This window comes from Sesamum indicum, linkage group LG11 (assembly GCF_026168435.1).
Source record: "Sesamum indicum cultivar Baizhima isolate 11 linkage group LG11, ASM2616843v1, whole genome shotgun sequence".
In the NCBI taxonomy this organism is placed as follows: domain Eukaryota; kingdom Viridiplantae; phylum Streptophyta; class Magnoliopsida; order Lamiales; family Pedaliaceae; genus Sesamum; species Sesamum indicum.
Window position 1 is genome coordinate 10,382,705 of NC_142667.1, and position 25,743 is coordinate 10,408,447.

A 25,743-nucleotide genomic window follows, 5' to 3' on the forward strand; every position below is an offset into this window, starting at 1 on the left:
AGGGAGTTTGGTAGGAGTGTTTAAAGTTCGGTTAAACTGGTCGAATTGAATCGATCGTATTTTTATTTTTTTTTCCTTTGAAAAGTTTTAGTTTTCGATTCGGTTTTTTTGGTCATACCGAACAGAATCAAAAATCAAATTTTTTTTATTATTAATTATATTATATTATATTTATATATTAATATTATAATATAAAATATAACTAAAAGTAAAAGAGAAAGGAAAGATCAAAGAATAAAAATGCAGACACAGTAACAGAGTGCTCTTCTCGACTTCTCTTCTCCTTCGCCACTGATCCACTCTCTCCACTCTCCACGTCCAGTGGCAGCGAGTCTCTCTCCTGCGATTTAGGCTTCGTTGTTTGTCTTCTTCGTTCTCAGGTAATTTTTCTTTCTTTGTTAGTAGAAAAAATTCAAGAAATTTGACTTACAAATCTTACTTTCAAGGTGTTTGAAGAAATGCCTGATTCAAAATTTTTGAAATTTTGATTTGTATTCATAAATATTCTTTTATGATACATTTTATTTTTTAAATTTTGATATTTTGGTACATGTATATCTGGATAAAATTGAAAAAATACCAAAATTATTTATATACATATTTAAACAAGAATGGTTTTTTTAACCAAAAAATTGAACCGGTTTCGGTTAAAATTGAACCTAACCTATTGGGTTCCATTTTTTAAAATCGAACCGAAAATTCGATTCAATTAACCGCACTAAACACCCCTAGAGTTTGGCCTCTGAGGAGGTCAAGGAGGTGGTGTGGCTAGTGGATAAGGAAGGCCTAGGATGCCCTTTCGTGTTTTTCTGGACTTTGGGTTTTTTGGGTTGGTTGTTGAGCTGAGAACTAGATTTGACTTTGAGCTTTCTATTTGTAATCATATCATAGTTTGTGGGAGTGTTTGCAAAAATTTTTGCTTTTAGAGAAGTGAGTTTTGTAAAAAAAGTGGAAAGTTGTGGTAGAATCAAAAGTGGGTAGCGTTTGTATAAGAGTCAAAAACAGATAAAAGCTAAATTAGATAATATTTAGAGAAAAATCACTTCTAAAATAAACTTAATTGATGAAAGACCATTTTCTCTTTATGTGTTAAAAAGATATTATTTTTAACTTGTTGTTTGTCAGTAATAATTATTTTTTGAAAAAAATCATAAATTTATTTCGATCAGTATTTCATATTTATATTTTTAAAAATATTAAAGAATATTTTTAATTTAATAATGCTCCACTAAGCAATATAATTGTTGATTCATGCACAAGAATTAAACTTGCATGGCTGAAAAAATATTATTTTATTAATTAATCAAATAATAATATGTGAATGAAATAATATAATTAGATAATATAGCACATATAAAAAACTTAAAATATTAAATATGTGCAAGTGTAAATTTAATTATTGTGAAATTTTAAATTAATATTTAAAAACTTCGATATCAACTTTAAATATATAATTTTAAAAATAAATTAAAAATAGTAAAGTTGAATTAAGATTAGGGTAAAATACACTTTACCCTCTTGAACTATTCGTTATGTAACATTTAGCCCCTAAACTAACAAATATAACACTTATCCGCTATAATTAGATTTTCGGATAATATTAACCTTATATTATATATTTATATTTGGTTCAAAGAAATTTTTTTTATAATAAAATAAAATATAATTAATGAGTTGACATTCCAAACACTTCAAAAAAAATTTTTTTTTAAACCAGAAGGTGAAATCCACTTTTTTAAAAGCGTTGGCAAACACTTCCTATATTGGTTAACTTAATTTCTATTCTTTAGTTTTCTTTTATTTATTTTCATATTTTATTGAAGTTAAATTTTTTAAATTTTACTTCTGCTTATTATACTAAATTACTCAAATGCATAACTTATGAACTTAAACTAAAATTCGATATATTAAAAATAGAAAAACAAAAAAATTGGATACCCAAAGTTTGGATTTTTGAGTAGCCGTATGAGGATGGGATAAGTAGTCAAAAGTAGTGTATCTAAAACCCTCCGATATCTGACATGATGTGACTTCCAAACCCTGATTCTGACCTTCACAATTGGTCGCTGCCTGTCCTCTTCTTTTGCAACGACCAGACCCCAAAATCCAACTATTAATTGTAGAGAATATATATGTGTATGTATTACAACTACACTATTTATTAACAAAAAGATTCTTCCAATCATCACGGTTGCTAGAATACGTATCGTTTACAATATTCTTAATCTGAAAATAATTATTCTCTATTAATTAATTTGCTACTTTCAAAATTAATTAAGCATGGAATAATGGATGGTGGTTTGATGGCTACATGATATGATATGATATTGGATTCAAATTATACTACATCTTTATAAAATCGGATAATCATATCATTCTTTCGTGAGATTTGATATAATTATATGATTTAAGAAATTATATTTAGTATCCTTTAGGTTTGCTTCCGTTGGTCAATTCCACTGAATTTGTTGATATTAATAAAAAAAATTGAATGAAAATTGATGTTATTTTCAATTGACATGCTAGTGACTTATTACAGATCAAACAATTTATTTCCGACTAAGCTACCATTATAACAGTGAAAATATACCTCATCACATGCATTAATGCGTGAAGACATATAAGGGTAATTTGACCATAAAAGAATTTATTTGAACTGCAATAAATCAGTAATAAATCAATTGAGGATAAATATAGATTTTTATCCATTTTTTGTTATTCGACGAATTTTGACTAATGGAGGAGCTTATTTGTTGGGCAAAAGCAAACTTCAAGAGTGCAATACGTAATTTCCCAAACCTCAAGGAGTCTACGTGCAATTACAACAAACCTCATGAAAAGATTATCCCTTATATAATATATGCACATCACGTTTATAATTATTATAATTTTATTTTATTTAAAATTTTATACACATATGATATATATTAAATAAATAAAATATGTAACATAATTAACAATAAAAGAATATATTATACCACCAATTAATAAACCAATCATTTTGTGCATGTGGGGAGAGTGACAAAGGAATCACTCTGCACAGCCAGATAGAACGTGCAGCCACTACTGGCCGTCCACGTGTCCCCCATCGACGGCGCTAACATGGGTCTGGGACCCTTTATGATCAGCTGTGACAGAGAGGATTCTCTTCCTCCGCCTCCATTGATTTGAAGATGCTAATACTATATAACTTCCATTCTTCTATATATATATATATTGCTTCGAAGTATACAGAGAAGAGTAGAGCAAATTGTGTCAGGATTTTCATCAATTTCTGTTTTTTGGAAGAAAATGGAGATTCCGAGATTGTTGGTTCTGGTCGCAGTTTTTGCTCTTCTTTCACTACTCCTGGTTGTTCCTTCCGTCAATGCTCAAGTCTCCGCGCCAGCTCCTGCTCCTTCAAGCGATGGTATCTTCTATTCTCCCTTCTTCTTTTGCAAAAATCTGATTCTCTGTTTGGATCGAAGGATTTGAGGTATTGCGATTTTGAAATTTGAAGTGATGGATACGAATCTGAGTTGTTGAGATTTGTTTGGGTAATTTTGGTTTAATGACGGATTCTACGTCTTTTCACACTCATTTGAATGAGCTGTTTTCTCTAGTTTGCATTTCAAACCTCAATTTCAAAACCCTACAGCAAATCCAATTCCCTGAATCCAAACGTTTCTTCTTTTTTCTTTTGAACATATGTATATCTACTTCAATGAAGGTTTTGAATTCGAATTTCTTTTTAATTTTTGTTTTCTTTTGGGGTGTGTGTGAGTACAGGGGTAGCGATTGATCAAGGAATAGCATATGTGTTGATGCTGGTTGCTTTGGCTGTCACCTACATTCTTCATTGATGCATTTGAGTGAAAGCTTATTCTTTCTCAAGTTGATGAGTTGATTCGTTCTGTATATGTTCGCCAATTGACAGATCTTGTTTTTTTGGATTTGTTCTTGTTTATTCCTTCCTTCCTTCCCCATCTTCTCTACACATTTAGCTGTCGCTCCCACGTAAATTTTGTAGTTGGTGACGGAGTCACTTTGAGTATCCACTATCCGTCTACATGCCCTCCAAATAAAGAAAGGCTAAATTGTTGATATTAATTAATTTTAAATTCACAAACAGTATCATTTTTTTAATAAATTATCATTACGCCTTTTAAAACTATAATTATAATTATAAATACATTTCTCATTATTAGCAAAAGTTTTCGTAAATATCTCCTAAAGTACGCTATACTGTCACTTCTTAAGGGAGTGTATCTATGGTTTCGTAAAAGATATAGAATATTTATATATTTAGATATAATTTTTTTTTAGGTAAAGTAAATTCCGTAGATGAAATAAATCTGTGTACAATCGGGGATAGGCATGCTACCGCTATGTACAACTTAACCAATAGCAAGCCAAGAACAAAAATACAAACAAATTAGACTAAGCTTACCATGCTATCTTCCATAATCTATACAAAATCGAGGCTTGCAAACTCGGTTGCAGATCCTCACTAACAATCTGAAGCCGTACTTTGCTCTAGGATACTCCAAGCTGATCTATCAGGAGACATGGACTTTCCTTGGAACCTTCGTTGGTTTCTCTCTAGCCATATATTGTACACAACCGAGGCCAAAAGTGATCGATAAGATGCATTGATGAAACGTTGTTTGCCTCCATCGCAACACACCTTACTGCCACTAATCATATGGCCATTGGAAACTAACCTCTTGCTTAAGGATACGGATGCAACGTGTGGAGTAGTCACATTGAAAGAAGAGGTGCATGCGCACGAGTCTCAATCATCTGATCATTAGATAACTCACAATTCTTGTTATCAAGCTGACATCAGATTTTGCCTAGCGTGAAAAGCCGCTCCAGAATTGCTAGCCACTAGATCGATGAAGGTGTGTCTAGCAATTTTGAAGGTGCCGAACTCCACAGGACCTTAGAAGTTGGTGGATTGAACTAAGAATATGTTGCTGCAGTGGTGAAACAGCCTGAATTCCCCTTCCATATAATCAAGTCATCGCCTAGAGTAATGTTTTAGTGGTGAACCCGCCTGAATTCTCCTTACGTCTAGTATCCATCATATTTATTTCCATCTAATAAATATAAATCTAGTTGAAATTTACGGAATTTATTATTGATATCAGCAAAAAAAAAAAAAAGAAATTAAATAAAATTTTATATTTACCTGCAATTGACTTATTGCACCTCAAATAGATCTTTTCTCAAACCACCCTTATACATCTTCATATGCTAATGCATGTGAGGACGTACATCTTCATCCTCATAAGGATAGTTTGGTCATAATCAGTATGGATATAAATAATATTTTTCTAGTACAAGTAGAGTATTACTTACTCATATGAAGGTCTACTCCGATTTGCACGTAGTGTTGGTATCAATTAAGCCTCCTAACTATAAGATATACATTTATTTACTTGAATTAATTATTTGAACAAAATTGCACTTATGTATGATGCAGTTATGTTGGTTTTGTATATTTTAAGTCAAACTTCAAATTACTTTTAAATGGAAGAAAAAATAATTTAAATTATTATTTAGAAAAGTAAGTGAAATATTTAACTTTTTATTAAGGGCAGACTCCTAAAACTAACTGCCCTTAATTATACTTTTTTTCTGTTAACAAAGAACCATCTTTTTTTAGTAATTAATTGTATTAATAATTATTATTTATACAAATCTAAAAAAAATCAATTTTATTCATTAATTTTTTTATTTAATTAAATAAATATAATAAAATTTTAAATGATGTATACTTCTATTGCATCACATGTGCCCAATAAAAGTTAAATTAGGTAAAGAATCAATATAACATATAAGTGCTTGTTTGGTGCTTACATGTTCATAAGAGACAACCCCAGAATGATAAATTATTGAAACTCTATATATTTTTTTACACGCATGCACCTCAAATGTACGCACATACCTAAAATTCAAACACTAACCTCGCATAAAAAATTCTTATGTCCGCAACTATTAGGTTGCCCCACAAAGACGAACAATTTGAATGGGTATTCAATCGTGTAGGATATGTATTGGGTATAAAAACATAGCTATGGGTACAAATTCTGATAGAGCAGTACCGATCCATTGACGAGCCTACAGCTTCGCATTTAACATATTTTTCATGCTATGATAGATGAACACACTTGCTCAACCCCGAAATCAGAAAAATAGTACTTTATTTTGCACATGTGGATGAGAATCAATTGAATTAACCCAACATTGAACGTCACCCGCTTACACTTACTAAACTATCCTGCCTACTGCCTACCCTATCATGCAGCTTTTTTCTCATAATGGGAATAGCTACTGCAACTTACATGCATACGTGCTGCATTCAGGATTGTAGATTGCACACTTTTTACTTCACCTACATATAATCACCACAACTCAGCTCTGCGCCAGTGATATCACGACATCTAGATGAATTTGCCAATTCCATCAACAGCATTTCAACGCCAGAAAATATACATTGAGCATAACAATTTGGAACTAGCGTTCCAACCAATTGCAAGATCCCTATGTTACATTTCATCTATCCGGTGATTGGTCGATCGACTGCTTCAGTTACAGATGCCAAGGTTATGGACTAAATTAGTTCTACAGGTAAACTTAAAGTGCCATTTCTGCTTGCAGAGCAGCAAGTTCGTCTTCCTCCTGTGTCCGTTTCTGAGGGGCGGGGCGAGTAGGTACTCTGCCTGATGGAACCTGCACGGAAGCAGCAGGGGCCGTAGTTGCAGGCTGAAGAAGCTGTTCCTCCAACTCTGCACCTTCCAATTCTTCAAGCTCAGCCTCCAATTCATCCTGCAGTGGGCCAAAAGAAACATTTAGACAGATCAATGTGGAAAATATAGATGCAAATAAAGTTTCAGGTATATGAAAAAACAGACAGAAAGCAAGAACCTCATCAAAGTCGGCTGCTGCACCAATTGGTGTAGCCAGTGCTTCCTGTATCTGCTTCATGTTCTCTGTTTGTTCATTTATCTCATCCATTGTCTTGTCCACATCGTCAATATTTCTATGTAGAATAAGCCGTTTGAAAGAGACTGGTTAAGGGATAAGTGAAGATTGAAAGTTTTAACACAAACTGTGCATAAACCAATAGATCAAGAGCTAGAGAGATTTTGAAGAACTGGAAATGGTTTTCATAGTATAAGCCAACTACTTACGTGACTTTCTGCATTGCTTTCATTGCAGCTGCTCCACTTCTCAGCGCATCAACAGTTTCAGTAGTAGCTTTTGCACCTTCTAACATTATATGAACACGATAAATGAAGAGAACAAGCATTGAACACGATAAATGAAGAAGGAATCTATCAGAAGAAATTGGCTGGAAACAAAATAGGCCTTCATTCTCATGCAAACATAAACATCAAGCTGACCTGGTCGTGTATGCGCAGTTGAAAATTGGCAAGCTGCCCAATCTGTTCTTCATAGAGTCTTTTTCTCTTCAAACACTGTATGGCCGCTGCACAATATGTTTTTCTAGCATCAGTCAAGCAATAATTCATATAAAACCTCACCATACTAAGTTAACTAACCAAGGAGACACCAAAATTAAAGTGACAAGATTTTTTAGTTAAAATAACTAAACTAATTTCCACCTGTGCTAAAATTAATGAAGTCCAACGATTTCCTAACCTCTCGGGGGTCTCTCTAGTCGCGGTACAACACAATAAATGAATGCTATATGTAGAGCCATAAAGAAAATTTGGCCTAGCTATATACTAAATACCATTATTTGCTGTTGGCAAAATCAGTTAAAAATAAGGGAGGCAAGCAGGCAGTTAAGCGTACCAAAAGAAATGCTCGAAATACGCAACTAACAGCAAAGTTGTAAGTTCAAGTAAAAATTGGAGCCCAGATCAATGACCAGATTCAAAGATGAAACAAGGATTCCAGTGTGCTCAGCGGCAAGTGAAACTAGATGAAGCTAAACCTCGATAGTAAAATGAAGTTTCACTCTGTACCCATAGGTCAATGTAAAAAATAGCGATACCAACCAACCCTAAGGCAAAGATTACAGAAATGTGGACATATATTTGCACACTTTGTAGCAAAACATTTTCCAAGAATAACTTCATATCCCAGGCTACTCTACTGATGCTAGAACAGCTGAACCAATAGCTAACGATGGAAACAACATGTTTTTAAAAATGGAATGACAGGAATGAAGGAAAACAGTCGTATGGTATAATGAGGAGCAGAATGCCTGACTGAAAGATACGACCATACCTCTCTTGTTCTTCGCTTTGGTATATTCTTTGGCCTTCTCAACCTCAGCAGATGCTTTTTTCTGAAGAACGCCTTCCTTCTTCTCAAGCATCTCAAGAGTCTAGACAAGGGAAAGAATCAAATATTAAGACAGCTAGAACAATCAATCTTACCATCAAAACATTTAACCAAACTACAACAACACAGCTTTATTGTCAACACAAAAGGGCATAAAAGGTACAGTTGTCAGCTCCATCCATACATAGCAATATGCACCGTTCAAGCACAAAGTTAATTTGATAAACCTGTAAACATGAGTCATGCAACAAAGCTAATTTTTTCACCCTTCAAACTACAGACACAAAAGAAACACAGAGTACTAAATTATGTCGTGCCGCTACCTTCATACTTCAGATATTGCTCTCAGGTCGAATATTTCATTTTCCTGTTTCTCTTAGTGGACAAGCCTGGTGTAGTCTGCTCCCATCAATGATATTTGAACTTTTCTCTTGTTAAATCATAGATTTCTAAATGGAAGAGAAGGGCATCTCCCTTGTCCAAATTGACTATCTCCAACAGAAAATGATGTATTTAATGTGAAAGCTCAACAAAGCGATAGTTGAGGGGAAGAGTGGGCTCTATCAGGACGTAGTGCATCCAACAGATGCTTAGATTGAGAAATACAATCTTGAACATGTTCACCAGAGGACATGTTTCCACAAGTTGCAATGAGGGGTGAAAATCCAAAGTCTTTGGCAATGAGACTCATGAACTAAATCATACACTAGCCTCTTTCCTCTCAAAGAAATTTTCAGAAGATCAAAGTTCATGTAAAATATTAGCCAGTATCATCTGAGGCAGCTGCCTGTAAAACCAAATTAAACTTAATAATGAATAGGTAAGCAACCAGGACCCGAAAAGCTATCTACTATTGTAAAAGGGTCAAAATTAACTTCCCCTATCTAAACAGAGACAATGATCAAGAGATAAACACAAAACTAGGATTATGTCAGCAACTTTCACAGTTCACTTAGAAAAAATCTAAATAGCCGAATAAAAAAGAGTAATCCATACCCGTGAACGTATATAACACAAATCCGTTCAATAAAAACATATGCACAAAAAATATGCAAGAAATACAAACAATATACCTCGTTTAATTTGTCTAGGGTGGCGAGAGCATTTGCCTCTTGCTTAGGTTTCCCCAGAAGCCTAGCAATCATCTTTGCCTCAATGAAATTACTGATTCAACCACAGTATTTTCACCTCTTCAATTATCCTAGTATAACCAGTAGACTGTAATCAGACATCAAAAAATACAATCAGCATACACGTCACACGGCAAACTAGTTCTGAACTCCACCCCCCAATTTTCATAACAATTAAATGGGAAACAAAAACCATCAAAATCTACAACAAGAACTTAAAATTGATGACAATACCTACGCCAATGAAAGCAGTCCACCTGAATCAGTGATTGCCGATTGGAACGAATGAGACTAGTGAACGAAAACTAGCGCAGTTGCTAATTTAGGGCAGTGAAAACGGATAATTTTAGAAGGTGGGAGGAAGAAAGAGAAGGCGTGTTTGGTTTTTTGTTATTTTTTCTTCTTTTTAAAAGATTTTTGGTTTACTTAAGCGCGTCTGTTAACTCAAATAGGACAAATATTTGAATATACTAACGGTACACAGTACACTTGGTATATATGTAAAAATATTTAAAATTTTTAAATAATTGATATTTTTTCTGATCGAGTTGATTATGAATTATGGTATTAGCTAAACTCACTAATGGACGGACATTACCCAAATTCAGATTCATTATAATAGTCACTACTCAAATTCGGACCCATTAGTTTATATTAAACCCAAATTCGAACCCATACCCAAAATACTTATCTCAATGGATATGGGTCTGGGTTCAGACCCTAATACACCCACAAGTATGGGTATTGAATGGATAAAATGTAATATTTTAAAAATTCATAAATATCTATTAACTTAAAATCATTGAATTGGTATATTTTTATAAATATTGATTAGCTTTACTTAACATCTAAAATCCTTAAATTTTAGACATAATTTATTAATTTTTTTATGTATTGATATTTTGAGATTATTTTTTTTATGTATTGATATTTTGAGAAAAATTGTAAGAGTTTTTTCATTTGTAAACATTTATCTGCACCACTCTCATTTCAACTAGACCACAAAACCTTAGATTGGCCTCTTGAAGCAGAGTTCTTACCGCTGTTTGGTGACCCCTCCTATTCAGGCCACAGACAATCCATACAGATATGTCAATCAATGGAAGTTCCTCCAGCTGGCTGCTGCTGCCAGAGCTTCAAAAGCTTTGTAAACCACGATCTCTTTCTCCTCAGTACCATCTGCCTTCTCCACCTCATACAACCCTAAAGGTGGAAGCTTGGTGTTCTCTCTCTTGACTCCAAACCATGCAAATCTTTCAATGTTCTTAGAGCTAGTAGGAAGTTGTCTCCTCCACCATAGCTCTCTTTTCCACATCATCCACCACTTATGTGTTTGAGTCAACAATCGTTGACTTTGCCTCATGGCCAGGTTTCTTAAAAAATACATTCAGTGACTCCCTTTTAGCTTGAGAAGCTATCGGGCATGAAGTTGTAGCATGGCCTAATGCTTGACATTTGGTGCACTTAGGGGGGATTCAATCGTATTCAACATCCACTTTGATAAGATAATCCCTAGCATCAGTCTATGGTACCAATATGACCATGTGCTTTAGTAGTGGGGAATACATAGTGCAAACGCAGGCATAAGCCAGATGACCACAACTAGTGATTACATTTTGATAAAGTGGTCTCCTGACTCCATTTACAACCAGGCTCAATCCCTCATTCATCCAGAATTCCACAGGTAAGTTCTTTAATCAAATCCACACCAAGACTTGTGTGTGTATGTGTTTTTCCTATTAACCATGTCCGTTTCCCATTTCTATAGGACCATCTGGATATCCCTGAAACAATCAAGGCGTCTTTAATGACTTCATACTTGCAACTGCAATCTTAAATTGTATGAAGTAAAAATCATTGAATGCGGCTATAACATTTTGCACATCATGCCAAGAGGACCTAGCAAATGACTAAAAATGAGAAAAACAAGACTTCTTCCCAAAGAAGTAGCCTTGGCCATGCATGACCACCTCCTAGCCCCTTGTTCCACCAAGTCAATAGAGGGTCGCACAATGATCTCCCTATTTTGTCGTTTAAGCTCAATAAATTGCAATGTTCGCCTAGCTCACAAAACAATAAGCAATGTTATCTAGTACAACCAAGCTCCTTGGCTAGGTGTTAAGTTTGATGTTTCCAACGTAGATGCTCTGATCGGTCTCCCTTTTAGATTTACCCTTGTCATCTTTGCTGAGGCCTCCAAGAGTAGTCATCTGCTCACTAATGGGGTTTTCCCATCATGGTGCATGCCATGACCTACTTCCTTCCCTATATCCACAAATACCAGTCTACGACTGCCAAAAAGTTAGGATTCATATCCATACAACCACCGTCAAGTTTTTGCAAGCCCCCAGGGTCTTGCACCAACTCTAACACCTGCACAGGAAGAACTGGTAGGGGCGTGGTTGCCCCCGTCTCATTGTCACTAAACTTAACCTCCCACTCTTCACGCAGTCTATCAAGAATACCAAAAAAATCCACGTCCTGATGATCAATCACAAGCTACACTAGAGTCAGGAACTACATAAAGTTAAACATATTGGGAATCTCCTCCTCCCCGTCCTATCACTATCCTCACTAGCTTCCTTCGCCTTCTGATTGGAGCCGCATCATCCGCGCTGCTACTAGGGCAATTGTGTGGTACCATAGTTGTGTGTGTAGTGTGGGAGAGAGAAGAGAGAGAGTTCAAATCAGTCATGGCTCTTCGGGGTATAACATAATAATAGTAATAATACTTATGGTAAAATACACTTTGTCCTCACAAATTATTCTTGATGTAATATTTACCCCTCTAAACTAACAAATGTAATACCTACACCCTATAATTAAATTTTTGAATAATATTGTCCTTATATTGTATATATGGTTCAAAGAATTTCTTTTTCTAACAATTTTACGTTTTAAGTTTAATTAAAATTCTCTTAATTGAAAAAAGTATCTTTTAATTATAATAAAATAATACATAATTAGTGAACTAAATAGTTTTAATTTTTATTATATTTCATAGATTCAAAGTTAAGTAATAAATAAGTACAAAAAGAAATACACAAAAATTCATGAAAATTTTTATTAATTTGATACTAAAATTATTAATAAAATGCACTTTCCCCCCTGAACTATTCTTAATATTTTCTTTAAAAGTATGATAAAATATTTATATTTATTTATTTCTAAAAATATTTATTTTTGGTTAAGCATATATATATATTTGTCAATTTTTTTAAAAAAACATATATGAATTGTTGGTTGTATTATATTCATTGAGTATCTACTATATTTATTTTAATTTATTTTCCACTTTAATTTAAATTCTTTCTTTATTAAAAAAAATAATTAATAAATAATTTGGTGATGATTTAATGTGCAAAATACTAGAATATATTGAGAATAATATAATTATTCAAAGCATGAGGGGCACTTTTGTCCAACCAAGAAGGTGAGTGTTATATTTGTTAATTTAGGAGGCAACTATTAAATCAAGATTAGTTTAAGAGACAAAAAATGTATTTTATCCTAATATTTATGTGTTTGTGAAACAAAAAAAAAGTTTTATACACAATAATATATTTTTTATTTATCATAACAGAATCAAGAGATATATTTGTACTAGTGTTGTCAATGCACATTCGATATGCATGCATAATTTAAAATTTTATTATACTTTGTGTCAAATTAAATTAAAATTTAAAAACAAAATAAATAATTAATTGAAATTGATAAAATAAATTAATATTAAATATGCATGAATATAAAATTATTCAAAGAGTTAGCTGATTAAAGAAATGAATATCTTATAAATAATTAAATATATTTAAAGGTATTTTTTTCAATAAACATTTTATCAACCAACTTAACTCTACGGGCTCATTTTTTTAATATATACATATATATAAGTAAATTATACATTAACTTAGCCTTCTCTCTTTTTTCTCCCCATTACGTTTTTTAGATGATAAAATTTATTGACATCCTTTAATGTTAGATTCAAATACACAAACAGTTACTCTCATTTGCCAAATTAAAAATATAGCCTTTGGGGTATAATTGTTCCCTCCTTTTGGAGTAAAAGCTGAGATGCACTATACTTACACCTTTTAAGAAATGTATCTACAATTTTACAAAAAAGTATAAAGTATTTATGTAATCGAACATAAATTTAAAAAATATCAATATAATTTATCCTTTCTTAAAGGATTAGTTAAAAAGCCGATTCCCATACGGTCGTAAAAGAAGCCCTCCTGTTTTCAAACTTTAGTCATTACAAATCGCTTACCGTTGGGCCTAATCGTGCTAGGAAGATGACTTCTGATCCAACGTAACATTACTCAATCCTGTACGGATTGGGGCTTTATAGTGTTGGGAGACGATCTTTATAGGGACGACGCCTGGATTGGGTTCGTTATATTCTAAGGTCCCATTGTCCTTGTAGGTCTGTTTGCAATATGTTCGTCGCTTTTGGAAGGGCCTCAACGAAATACTGGGAAGAAAATTGCTCGGGAGAGTGCTACGCTGGGCTGTTAGATTTCGGAGTTGGGTTTGCAGATCAGGTATTTAGAGAATCATAGTGCATTGTTTTGGACAACAAAGATAGCATTTTGTGTCCAAGATGAACTTCTAAACAGTACCTGTAAGGTTTGATTTTTTCTAACAAATAAATTTATTTATTAATTAAAATTTGTTAAATTTATTAATATTAACAAAAAATCGAACAAAAATCTACATTTGCCTCCAATTCACCCAGAATTCATCCCTTTCAGAAATGTGATGGCATTGTTACTTCAATTTGGCCATCCCCTTTTTTGGTTACATCAAGGATAATAACATCATTTCACATCTACACTATTGTCATACGATAAAAATAACATGTGATTAGTTTTTATTCGACCTCTGTAATCAATTTATTAAACTGACTACAATTCGTCCCGGCTATTCTCTATCATACTTCTAATTTCAATTTATCTTATAATGTTTTCGATAACATCATCAAAACACATGAAAATATTTTGGGAAAGCTTCTACAAAAGTTCATCAAACATACATCAGACGACGGCTCAACGATAAATATCAAGAGAGAGGGAGCAAAGATCAGAAGTATACTCTGCTCTCCTTCTCAAGCAGATTCTTGCAACTTATACCATTAAGTGCAAGCAATCACTGAGAGTCAGTGCAAATTGACAAGCTATGTGATTTATTATTTGATGAGCTAAACAAACAGTAAATGATTACTGATTTGGGCCAAGGAATTCCATCCGGCGCAGAATGCAGTTTTTCCAGGTTTCAGGAGCTGTAGCATTCAGCCCACCAGAGACCTGAATTTTGAGCAAGGGGAAAACTTTTTCCACTTGAGAAATAACATACATACAACACTATGGACCCATTGAATCTCATCTATGCAGCAATCAAATACCACATAAACTATGAAACACAAACACAACTCAAATTTTCTTGTCTCAGTTTGAGTAATTAAATAGTAAATAACTGACAAGACATCAATGACTTCAACACCGCTGATCATCTAAAACTAGATAATAAGACAGCTGGTTGACATAAAAAATCGCATCCGATCTACCCAGAGGTTCTAAGGCAATACACTGACTACACAAACAGCAAGCCAGATCGATCATCACTCAGTTATGTAATGACCACTATATTTAAGGCCTCCAGTGAGAAGTCCAATGGAACTTAATACCAGAAAAATATAGCTGAATTAAAGATTTCTTAACTTCAATTTCGAAATTAACAACTCGATTATGCTCCACAATATGCAGTAAATATATCAAAATCCAAAAACAACTGCAAAAACAGCTCAATCCATGACCTAGAAACACTATAGCATCATAGAAGAAACAGTCAATCCAGGTCTGAAATTCTTGTTCACCTACAGAAACTAGAGGTCCTTCCACTCTACTTCTCAGATGAGTTTGGTCCCCTCTTCTTCCCGAAGCCAACAACTGCAACAAATACACAAATGCAAAACCAACAACACATATTACAAACAGGTTAACTCAAACATAACTTCAATCAAAAGAACTTTCCTCAATATGCTCAGATAATGTACACGATAGAAACAGACAACCAAACACACCCAAAAAGGGAAAAAGAAAAGACGTTTGAATGAACTTCTTTCCTCTCAAGATTTTCAAGTTCTAAAATTCACGTCCCTCAAAAAGGCATTTTACCAAAAAAAAAAAAAAGAAAGAAAAAACAAGAACAGCTTAATATGATGTAGGTACATACATTACATAAACTCATGGAAACCAAAAAGAGGGATAACAAGTTACCGGCAGTGACGAAACGGCGGTTGTACTGCATCCGCTTGTGGGCACGGCCGCGGGGCTTCTTCTTCTTATCCTGCTTCGCCACCTTGGGGGTCTGCCCTCTCACCTTTCCGGCACGAGCCAATGAACCGTGTACCTTACCTGCGAATTCATTCCCCAATTACAACCCAAACCTAATCGAATCAAACCCCTAAATTGACAGTGACCCAGATCATAATTACCCATGACTGATTGATTTCTCCGAAACGGCGAGGATCTTCAGTTGCCGGGAGTCAAATTGGAGCTTCAGAGAAAACAGTTCTAGGGTTAGGGTTTCTCAACATCTTATAGGTTTCTTAATGGGCTTCTAACTTCTAGATGGGCCTTTCAGAATAAACATTTCTTGGATTTTTTAAATAGCCCAATTAGTTTGTTTTCATGTACAGGCCCAATACAGCAATTATTTCTTTGCATTTATTTTAACGAGCCATAGTGGCATGCATGCATGCATATTTTTATTTATATTTTTTAAATACATTTTATATAAGAATAATATATATAAACCAACATATTATATTTTAAAAAATAAATAAATAAATATAAATTAATTTGAGAATATTATCTACACAAAAAAATTGGGTATCGCAGTGTCAAAAATTATTGTTTATTATTAAAAAAATATTTTTTCTTTTTCTATATTTATATAAATATATAGATGGAAAAAAGAATTTAAATAGTTCTGGTTGAAAAATATATAAGAAATATTTTTGATAATTTAAAAAATTAATATTGTAATATAAGTAACTGTTAAGTAAAAATGAGATTTTTTTTATTAGTATAGATACACGATATAAGTGTACATAAATCTTCTCTACGCGATTCACCCGCTCAAGTTGCATTTAGCTGCCCGCAACCCATTATTTTTGGGTCTGATACCTTATTTAACTACGACTTGCCTGCTACATCTGTACGATATATTACACATACATAATAATAAAAATAATAATAATAATAATAATTACATAGTATATTTTTTTTATTTATTTTCTTTAAAAGTCAATGATTTTTCGGTTCTTATATTTTTCTCATATTCAAAATGATTTGCTATAATAGTAATCACTTTGTTCTTGAATTTTTAATTTGAACTTTTATTTTTGTCAAACAGACAACGCTAGATTTAGGTTCAAAACCTCAATATCCTATATATTTGATATCATATTTTTAAATTCCAAATCTAAAGGGTACCTTTTAAAACATATTATAAGATGTTTGAAAACTTATAAAATGCAAGAAAGTGTTTGATAACTTTTTTTAGAAAAAAAAATTATAAGGTTTAAAAATAAGTTATTAGAAGCTTATAAGCTTTTCGGGGGAAAAAAGTAATGAGTTATCAACTTATTTATAAGATCTTATCAATTTACTTAGATTAATTACAAAATTTATGGTAACAGTACTTTATATACTCTAAAATTTTGTTTTATAAATTCTAAAAACATCTTATATAACATATTAGCTTATAATCACTTAATATATATATGAAATCTGGCTATGCCCTCCCCCTCCTATGTTCTTCTATGGATATGTTTATATGTATATGCTTCCTCTTACTTCATAAAATGACTAAGTATGTTCTTCTTTGGATATTTATATGTTATAAAAATGCTTTTCTTTGATGATTTAATGGTTCTGAATATGCTTCCTGTTTTCGTAGCTTGAAATGGTTTATTAGTCTGTGTTGTAATAAGTTAGATCACATTTTAGAGTTATAAAGTCGACAAGATCTCTTATGCTTGCGCCACTTGTCTTTAATCTTAGATAAGAAGCGAGCGTTGGGTCTTTCAGGTCAGATTATCGTCCAAAGGGAACGATCGGGAGTGAAGATGAAAGTTGTGGCAACTACAGGGCCAGAGGTAGCTTGTGTTTGAGGGAGGGGCCGAGAGTGTGTTGGATTACTCCTCCATTTTCTTTACTTTGTCACTCTTTGCCTTTTTGCCGTCTAAGCAAACCAAACTCTTACGATTCACAAAACATTACACTCTCAATCTTAGTGTAACAATTGTGTATCTTTTTACTTGGATTAAAATTCTATGATTTTTCTTCTAAAGAGCATAGATCCTCGTACGTTCATCAACCACAATCTAATATAATAAAGGGGTAATTTTATCTTTAAATATTTGATCTTGAGTTTATTTTAAAATAGAAAGGCAGTGTGCATCATTTTTAGAAGGATACGAGTCTTTTTTTTAATCTTCTCTTCTCAACAAAGAGATTTTGAATACAAACCAAATTATTAAAATACTTGAATTTTTTCAATTTAGCTGATTATTTCATTTACTAAAGTTAGATTTTATTAAAATTTGGAATAAGATGTATTTAAAAGATGAACAACTATTATCGCATATTTAAGAGATGATGGAAAAAAAACATGGATTAGTGAAAAGATTTGATCCTTTAAATAATTTTGCCGAGTTTAAATGCTTGTCCTTCAAGTTTACTTGCGGCTTGCCCAATAACGTTGAACGTTGTCCACGTGTCGACCTTCCATTGGACAGGAGTGAGCAAGGAAAGCTCCCGGGTCGAGATTCTTTCAAATCTAGAGAATCAATTGGAGGACCCGATTCACTGGAATTTCCTTGTTAACGCCCGCTATAAATTACCCCCCGCGATTATCTCTAGGGTTTATTGCAATTACTAGATTTCCCCCAAAATACACCAGAGGCAAAACGAAAATGTCTGTGGATTCTGCGCCGCCGGCGTTGGATGGCCTCACTCTGACCGAATCCGTACAGGAGGCGCAATTCTCTCAACGTGTCCCGATCCAGTCTATCTTGGGCCGCTCCGACAAGGGCGCCGGGTTGGCCGGCCAGAAGGTCCGGATTGGCGGATGGGTCAAGACTGGGCGCGAGGCGGATAAGGGTAGATTCGCCTTTCTCGAGGTGAATGATGGGTCTTGCCCGGGGAATTTGCAGGTGATTGTAAAAGCCGAGCTTTACAAGCTGAGCGACGTCGTTTCCACCGGGACCTGCGTCCATGTGGAGGGATTGCTGAAGTCGCCGCCGGAAGGTGTGAAGCAGAGGATTGAGCTCGAGGTGGAGAGGGTTATTGATGTCGGGACTGTGGATGCCGCCAAGTATCCGTTGCCGAAGACGAAATTGACGCTTGAGTTTCTCAGGGATGTTGTGCACCTTCGCTCCAGGACCAATACTGTATGAATCCTCGTCCTTTTCCCTTCTGTTGACTCGACAATTGTGTGTTTGTCTGCGGATGTATGTAATATACTCGGGAATTTGTATCTAATCGGTTTCGGGAATTGGGAGGTAGCAAATGGAATGTACCTGAGTTTGAGGTTTGCCAGTTTTACTGGAAATTCTTGTTTTGGAGTTCATTTTCATTTTTTTCCTGCGATTTTATGCCCATTGGTTGGAATGCTGTCCAGATTCTTATAGTGTTATTAGAAAGTAAGGTCTAGGATTTAGCAAAGGAAAAGCAAAATCATTGAGAATATGAAGGAAAATGTATTCTTTTCAGGATATTTACTAACATCTTTTATAATTTTGAAATGAGTGCTTGCTTTGTTGGATACGAAATGAGAGTAAATTTCATATTTATGTTTACATTTCTTCAAGAAGTCCTAGTGGATCCAAGCAAGAGTTTATATTTACTAGGAGTTTCAATGTGGTCAATTACTCATTTTCAATAGTTTGCTGCTTTGCTTGGTGGTAATATTATGTGATGAGCTAACGGATCCCATTCTCCTAACTATACACCCTTTTAGTGTGTAAAATGCTTATATTAAACAATGTTATGCTGATTTTTTGTGAGGTTTCCTGTTATACATTTTACTAGATTATGATTTAACATGTGTTGAATAACAAAGAAGTGGAAATGGAAACACTAAGTGGAATGTTGTTGATTTGGTTGGTATTTTAAGTTTACAGTGTCTTCTACTTATGAATTTGACTCTTTAAGATTCCTTTATTTGGAAATCCATGAAGGTTTTTCATTTTTGGATTATAAGTGCAATTTCATACTTAATGCCAATGTGTAAGATTGATAGATGGAGAACTTATTATGAATTAGTTCTGCTTGGGGGCTGACCCTGGTCCCTGTCCAGTAAAGGTGATGAAGCTTGTTCTATTGCTATTCTATATGTGATGGTGTTAGCTGGACTGCTGAAATAAAGCTGAAAAAAACGTCGCTAGATTGTTATGTCTGATGTGATCTCTAATATGCATGTAAAAGAATTTTCAAAGTTTCTTTCCCTTAATGCACTTGTCCCTAATTCTCCTCATTGGAATAAAATTTTCTTTTGGTCATGTAGATTTCTGCAGTTGCTAGAATCCGAAATGCCTTGGCATATGCTACTCACACATTTTTCCAGAAGCATGGTTTCCTTTATGTGCATACTCCTATTATCACAACCAGTGATTGTGAGGGTGCTGGGGAGATGTTTCAAGTCACAACAATAATCAGTGAGGCAGAAAAATTAGAAAAGGAGCTAAAAGAGAACCCTCCTCCTTCAGAATCTGACGTAGACGCTGCTGAACTTGTTGTCAAGGAGAAAGGGGAAGCAGTAGCCAAGCTTAAGTCTGCTAAAGCAAGAAAGGAGGAAATTGTTGCTGCTGTTGCTGAGCTTACGAAGGCTAAGGAGAACCTCTCAAAGCTACAAGAAAGATATAAGTTGGCGGAGAGATGTAAGCTTGGTGGTGGCATTCCAAAGAAGGATGGAAAAATTGATTATGCTGAGGACTTTTTCGCCAGGCAAGCATTTTTAACTGTATCAGGACAACTGCAGGTTGAAACATATGCTTGTGCGCTCAGTAGTGTGTATACCTTTGGGCCAACATTTCGAGCAGAAAACTCGCATACTTCAAGACATCTTGCTGAATTCTGGATGGTGGAACCTGAGATAGCATTTGCTGATATACAGGTGTGCTGATCGTAGGCTTTTCTATTTATTTGTACATAATATGAAAAAGAAGGCAATTCAACTTTTTGCCTATCATGCAATATTCCACCCCTTGAGAAACACAGGAATGTTCTTATAGGGATAAATCTACGCGCACTGAAAACTTTTCTCTGCTCTATAATGACTAATTGTGTAAAATCTGTCTGGGTGCAACATATCCTCACTTTGCTATGACCCAGCTTCAGTGGGAGTGTTACTGATTTTTTCCTATTCTTTTGGATAGGATTTCTTGAGTTAAATCTACTTGTTCTGTACTTTGTCAATCAGATTCTTTTTCCTCATCTATAGCTACAGAGAAAAGATGAGATTACTAATGCATATTTATCTGGAAATCAACACTGAACAACCATTGTGTTGCTACCCTATTCCCAGGAATATGTAAAGTTTATTATTGGCCATTATTTCCCTTTTTAAATTCTTCTGAATATGCTCTGGTATAGCAAATAACAGTGTTGACACTTTTGTAGGATGATATGAACTGTGCGGAAGCATATGTCAGGTTTCTTTGTCAGTGGTTGCTTGACCATTGCTATGATGATATGGAGTTCATGACCAAATTTATTGATAAAACTGCCATCCAACGACTTGAAATGGTGGCAAAATCCAAGTTTCACAGAGTCACTTACACTGAGGCAGTTGCCATTCTTGAGGAAGCAGCAAAAGTGAGGAAATTTGAGAATAAAGTAGAATGGGGGATTGATTTAGCTTCTGAACATGAAAGGTAAATTGCCATATCTTCTATCCATCATCTTCAATTCATCAACTCATAGTTTATACATGATTGATTTCACAAACTATCATAACAGATACCTGACTGAAGAGAAGTTCAAAGCACCTGTTATTGTCTATAACTATCCAAAAGCAATCAAAGCTTTCTATATGAAGGTCAATGAAGACAATAAAACTGTTGCAGCAATGGATGTGCTTGTACCTAAGGTAGGCTCTTATTATTCTCTCTCCTTTTCTCCCCTTCTCTCTATAACACATTATTTTTGCAAGTAGATTGAAATCTTATGGGTAATTCTTTGATAAGCTTGTTATGAATTTTCAATAATTTGACTACTTGTGTTTGCTAGGTGGGGGAACTTATTGGCGGTAGCCAAAGGGAAGAGAATTATGAGGTTCTGAAGCAAAGGTAAGAAAAACCTCGTTAACTTTTCCCAAATTCAATTAGTTGCGGAAGGAAGAATCCTAATGAATCGTATTTAGCTAAGGGTGTTTACTTTCTTTTATATTTTAGGATATTGGACATGGGTCTTCCTCTTGAGCCATATGAGTGGTATCTTGACCTTCGACGATATGGGACGGTGAAGCACAGTGGGTTTGGCCTTGGGTTTGAACGGATGATTCTCTTTGCTACAGGCATAGAGAACATAAGAGATGTCATTCCTTTCCCCAGATACCCTGGGAGAGCAGATCTTTGAAATCCGCATTTGTCACTTGTGAAATCTTAGCACTAAATATTAGTCTTACAACCTTGCATTGTGGAAACAGTCTATACACCACAAGGTTTTGAATATGGAAATCATGATAGAAATCTGTTTAAAGTCTTATAACGGACCCCGTTGCCTTTGGGGTTTTTTCTTAATGATTGTTTTCTATTTCAAAGTCCAATCTTAAATTATTGTTAATGAAGTGGTCACGACGTATACAATCTACCATGTGTCTGAAACATGTAATATTACTGTCAATGACTACGAGACTTGGATGGGTCTACCATGAATGATCCTAGATGATTCTAAGTGAAAAATTGGTAGATCGTGAATTGTGGACTGGCAAAGTAAATTTTTGTTGATTATTGATGAGACCTGTTTAAAGCAGCCCGCGAAGTTGCACAAACCAGAGAGAAGGAATGAAGCTGAAAAAGCTATAGGCAAGGTTCCCCATTAAAAGCAAGGGTGTCTGTCATGAGACGTCAAAAGTGTTCATCCTTCTGTAGGGATTTTCTTGTAAATGCTACCTAAACTTAGTAGATTAGGTCGAATTAGTTAATGCTCATTTCGGATTTTTTAAGAGTTTTGTTCCATGGTTTATATTTCAGAGTGCAACTTACAAGAAAACTTGCATAAATATATACATATATATATTTATATATATTTCGGAGTGCCTTGCTCATTTTCTCATAACTTTTTAACAGGTTTATTCTCATTGGAATTTTGCATCTTCTCTGCATCCACGGACTAAGTTACTCATTTCGTATTTCCCTTGCATGCTGCTTTATCATTGCCAAACCCAACTTGATATTGTGGTGGTAACTTGGAATTTCGACACAGGCTTTAATTATCTGTCTGCAATGGTTCAAGCTCGAGCTCACGTCCTGCTATTGGAAAGCAAAAATATCATTACCTGCTCCGCCTAACAAGGATCTTCATGGAATGCGCCAACATCATTTTTCTTGGATGGACACTAACAATAACATGGTTCTTGTGCAATACGTGCGAGTCTTCAGATGTTCCCATAGAAAATGGTTTAGAGTTTGGATGCTCAGGCAGAGGATCGAGAAAACCAACTTACAAGGATCCCCTATCTAGTACTTCAAAACACGCCAGCAAGAATGATTTAATAACTTGCATTGCATCCTGAACATAGATGCTCAAGTTCAGAAAAGCTAGGGGGCCTAACATCTGGGGTCAATGCCTCACAGAAATGAAAAACTTTTGGGAAAAAGAACACTAACACATCGCTCTTACATTGTGAATTAATCCTCATCATCAATTATCTTGGTACCTAGCCCCTTCAACCCTTCCGAAGGAATTTCTGCAACAGTAACGAGAGAATACAACTCTTCTTTAGCATCCTCATCATCATTCCTCTTCCGAGCAATTCGGACTCGGACCCGCCTTGGGACACTTCGGATACCCCTGCTCCAGATGTACTTGTTGAGTTTCACATCCACTCTAACATCAGCAGTTCCCATGGCTTTCTGTGCAAATAGTCTGATCTCTTTGATAGCTTTTGGAGCCTTCTTCTTAAAGGTGCTATCATGAAAAGAATACAACAATTACTTCAATTTCAGAAACCACCATCACATTCCTGTCATTATATAGTAATGAAACATCATACACGAAAAATTGCAATTTTAGTGAATCTCCATAGATCAACAGTCACTGCAGGGGAGGAAGCATGATATTGTGTTAGAAGCGACAGAACACTAAAGAGGGCAATCTAGAGGTTCTAAGCAAACAACTCGAATGAAATCACATAAGAAAAGGCCTGCACATATTCGCTGTCACACTCTTCAAACCAAGAGTAAACACAATTTTAGAATTTTAAGAATGCCCCTCATTGATAGATTGACCAAAACAAAAGGTACTGCAGAATTGGGACAACTTTCGATTCAGAATCACCATGAACACAAGAAAAAGCTATTCTGCACCTGACTTGAAAATATAAACACCATTGCAAGAGTCTGCATGCAAGCTGTGATTGGGAAAACTTTATAGCTTTGGCTATATTATATGTAAAAGGAGAATCATACTCAATCAGGAACCTCTAGCTAAAACTAGGTATCTCAACTAGAGTTCCAATGAACTAATGAACTCGACCAATACCCGAAGAAAATGGATCCCATGGGGGAAGAGAGCAAATGCCAGAACTTCGAAATAAGAGACCCACATTTCCATTGAAGTCCTCAAAGTTACACCGACAATCACTCATGGTTTACATCTCCTAACCTACAATTCATTTCCCTTGGAAAATTACAAGTCTTCACCCTCATCTATAAGCAACACATTAATTCAAGCACATTGACAGTGGCCTCTAAGCCAGACAACCTAGGAACCCAAATAGCTTTCTTTGACTTAAAAAATAACCAAACAAAGCAAGTACTTGAATGTGTGCAAGAGAAACAACCAAGTTGTTACAAGAACAAGTAAGAGATATAAAATGCTCTAACCATGGGATCTAAATACCCAAGAAAACATAAGTACGGATTAAGAGAAGTTATTAATAAGAGAAGTGCGTGCATGTGTATGCCTACCAGCCATGTAATCTCTTGTGGAGGTTTATGGTATACTCCCGAGTAACCACTTCTTCTTTTCTTCCCTTTGCGTTCTCAACCATTTTCTCCCTCTACCTCTCCCGTTCCTTTCACAACCTGCACTCACAGAAATTAATGCAAATTAACACAAAACAGAACCTTATATAATCCCTTCAGATAAGCTGTGTGCTTGTTTGTTTGTGTGTGTGTGTGTGTGTGTGAGAGAGAGAGAGAGAGAGAGAGAGAGACCCGAAGGTGAAGGTGGAAGAGTTTGAGATAGAGCTGAACAATAAAGTAGGAAACGGCTTGACTTTGAGCCAGCAGGGAATTAAAACCCTAGTGGCAGGTGCTGTAATTATTGTTTATTAGAGGGGTAGAAATGGTTATAGAAAATTCTTTTCAGAATTCTACATCATTATTGGCTTTGTATTTTTACTATTTAGCTTAACGACTTGTTTTTTGTCAAAAACTACCTGCAGAGTAGGAGGGGGGATTTTCCAGGTTTCTTCCCATCTCATTTGGTTTGATGAATTTATATATGAGATAAATATTCTAAAATAGAAATTCATGTAAAATAAAATAAAATTTGTCAATGTTAAATCAAATATAAATTAAAATAGAGTTAAGGATTTTCAATTTTTTTTAATTTTAAATGATCAGATGAAATTCAAACCCATAATTAGGGATGGTAATGCGTTCGAGTTGGAGCCGGAACGGAACCCATTCATTTATTTGGAAAAGGGAGGAGGGGGGATGCACAATTTATTATGTACGAAATTATAGATATTTTGTTGGCTTATAAGAATAAGCATCAAACCAATTTAAAATACAGAGCAAAAATATTTTCATTTGCTTGTTTCTAAAAATTATTTTATTGTTAGACTTAGTAGAAAATTGAGAGTTTTAATTTATTTCAATTCAAAGAATAAAAATAATATAGATAGAAATTCATTATTTTGGAACGACGAGAATGTAAAACTCAATTCTCACAAACAACGTATATTTTGTTGTGTTGTAGATCCCTCAAGTTAGTTTTCTTTTCTTTCATTTTATATGTATTTCTTTCTCTTTTTTCTGTAAAATATAATGTGTTGATATATATATATATAT

General features: G+C 34.5%; 4 protein-coding genes across 4 annotated transcripts; 1 reads left to right on the top strand and 3 right to left on the bottom strand.

Moving 5' to 3' along the window:
- Positions 1–6,433: 6,433 nt before the first annotated feature.
- Positions 6,434–9,838, bottom strand: LOC105173580 (vacuolar protein sorting-associated protein 32 homolog 2). Its single transcript, XM_011095371.3, has 7 exons — positions 9,666–9,838; positions 9,375–9,519; positions 8,245–8,344; positions 7,390–7,477; positions 7,179–7,268; positions 6,913–7,027; positions 6,434–6,813 (listed from the first exon to the last, which is right to left on the bottom strand). The coding sequence occupies exons 2-7, from the start codon at positions 9,444–9,446 to the stop codon at positions 6,622–6,624; spliced, it is 657 nt and encodes a 218-aa protein (XP_011093673.1). The 5' UTR covers positions 9,447–9,519; positions 9,666–9,838; the 3' UTR covers positions 6,434–6,621.
- Positions 9,839–15,114: 5,276 nt separating this feature from the next.
- Positions 15,115–16,065, bottom strand: LOC105173581 (Ribosomal protein S30 family protein). Its single transcript, XM_011095372.3, has 3 exons — positions 15,928–16,065; positions 15,710–15,847; positions 15,115–15,379 (listed from the first exon to the last, which is right to left on the bottom strand). Exons 1-3 carry the CDS (start codon positions 15,929–15,931, stop codon positions 15,333–15,335), a joined length of 189 nt encoding a protein of 62 aa, XP_011093674.1. The 5' UTR covers positions 15,932–16,065; the 3' UTR covers positions 15,115–15,332.
- A 2,245-nt stretch (positions 16,066–18,310) lies between these two features.
- Positions 18,311–22,242, top strand: LOC105173582 (asparagine--tRNA ligase, cytoplasmic 3). The gene is made up of 6 exons (XM_011095373.3): positions 18,311–18,891; positions 20,007–20,615; positions 21,122–21,375; positions 21,461–21,590; positions 21,731–21,789; positions 21,895–22,242. Exons 1-6 carry the CDS (start codon positions 18,415–18,417, stop codon positions 22,076–22,078), a joined length of 1,713 nt encoding a protein of 570 aa, XP_011093675.1. The 5' UTR covers positions 18,311–18,414; the 3' UTR covers positions 22,079–22,242.
- A 963-nt stretch (positions 22,243–23,205) lies between these two features.
- Positions 23,206–24,997, bottom strand: LOC105173584 (large ribosomal subunit protein eL31). Its single transcript, XM_011095374.3, has 3 exons — positions 24,883–24,997; positions 24,634–24,750; positions 23,206–23,632 (listed from the first exon to the last, which is right to left on the bottom strand). Exons 2-3 carry the CDS (start codon positions 24,714–24,716, stop codon positions 23,353–23,355), a joined length of 363 nt encoding a protein of 120 aa, XP_011093676.1. The 5' UTR covers positions 24,717–24,750; positions 24,883–24,997; the 3' UTR covers positions 23,206–23,352.
- Between the last annotated feature and the right edge of the window lie 746 nt (positions 24,998–25,743).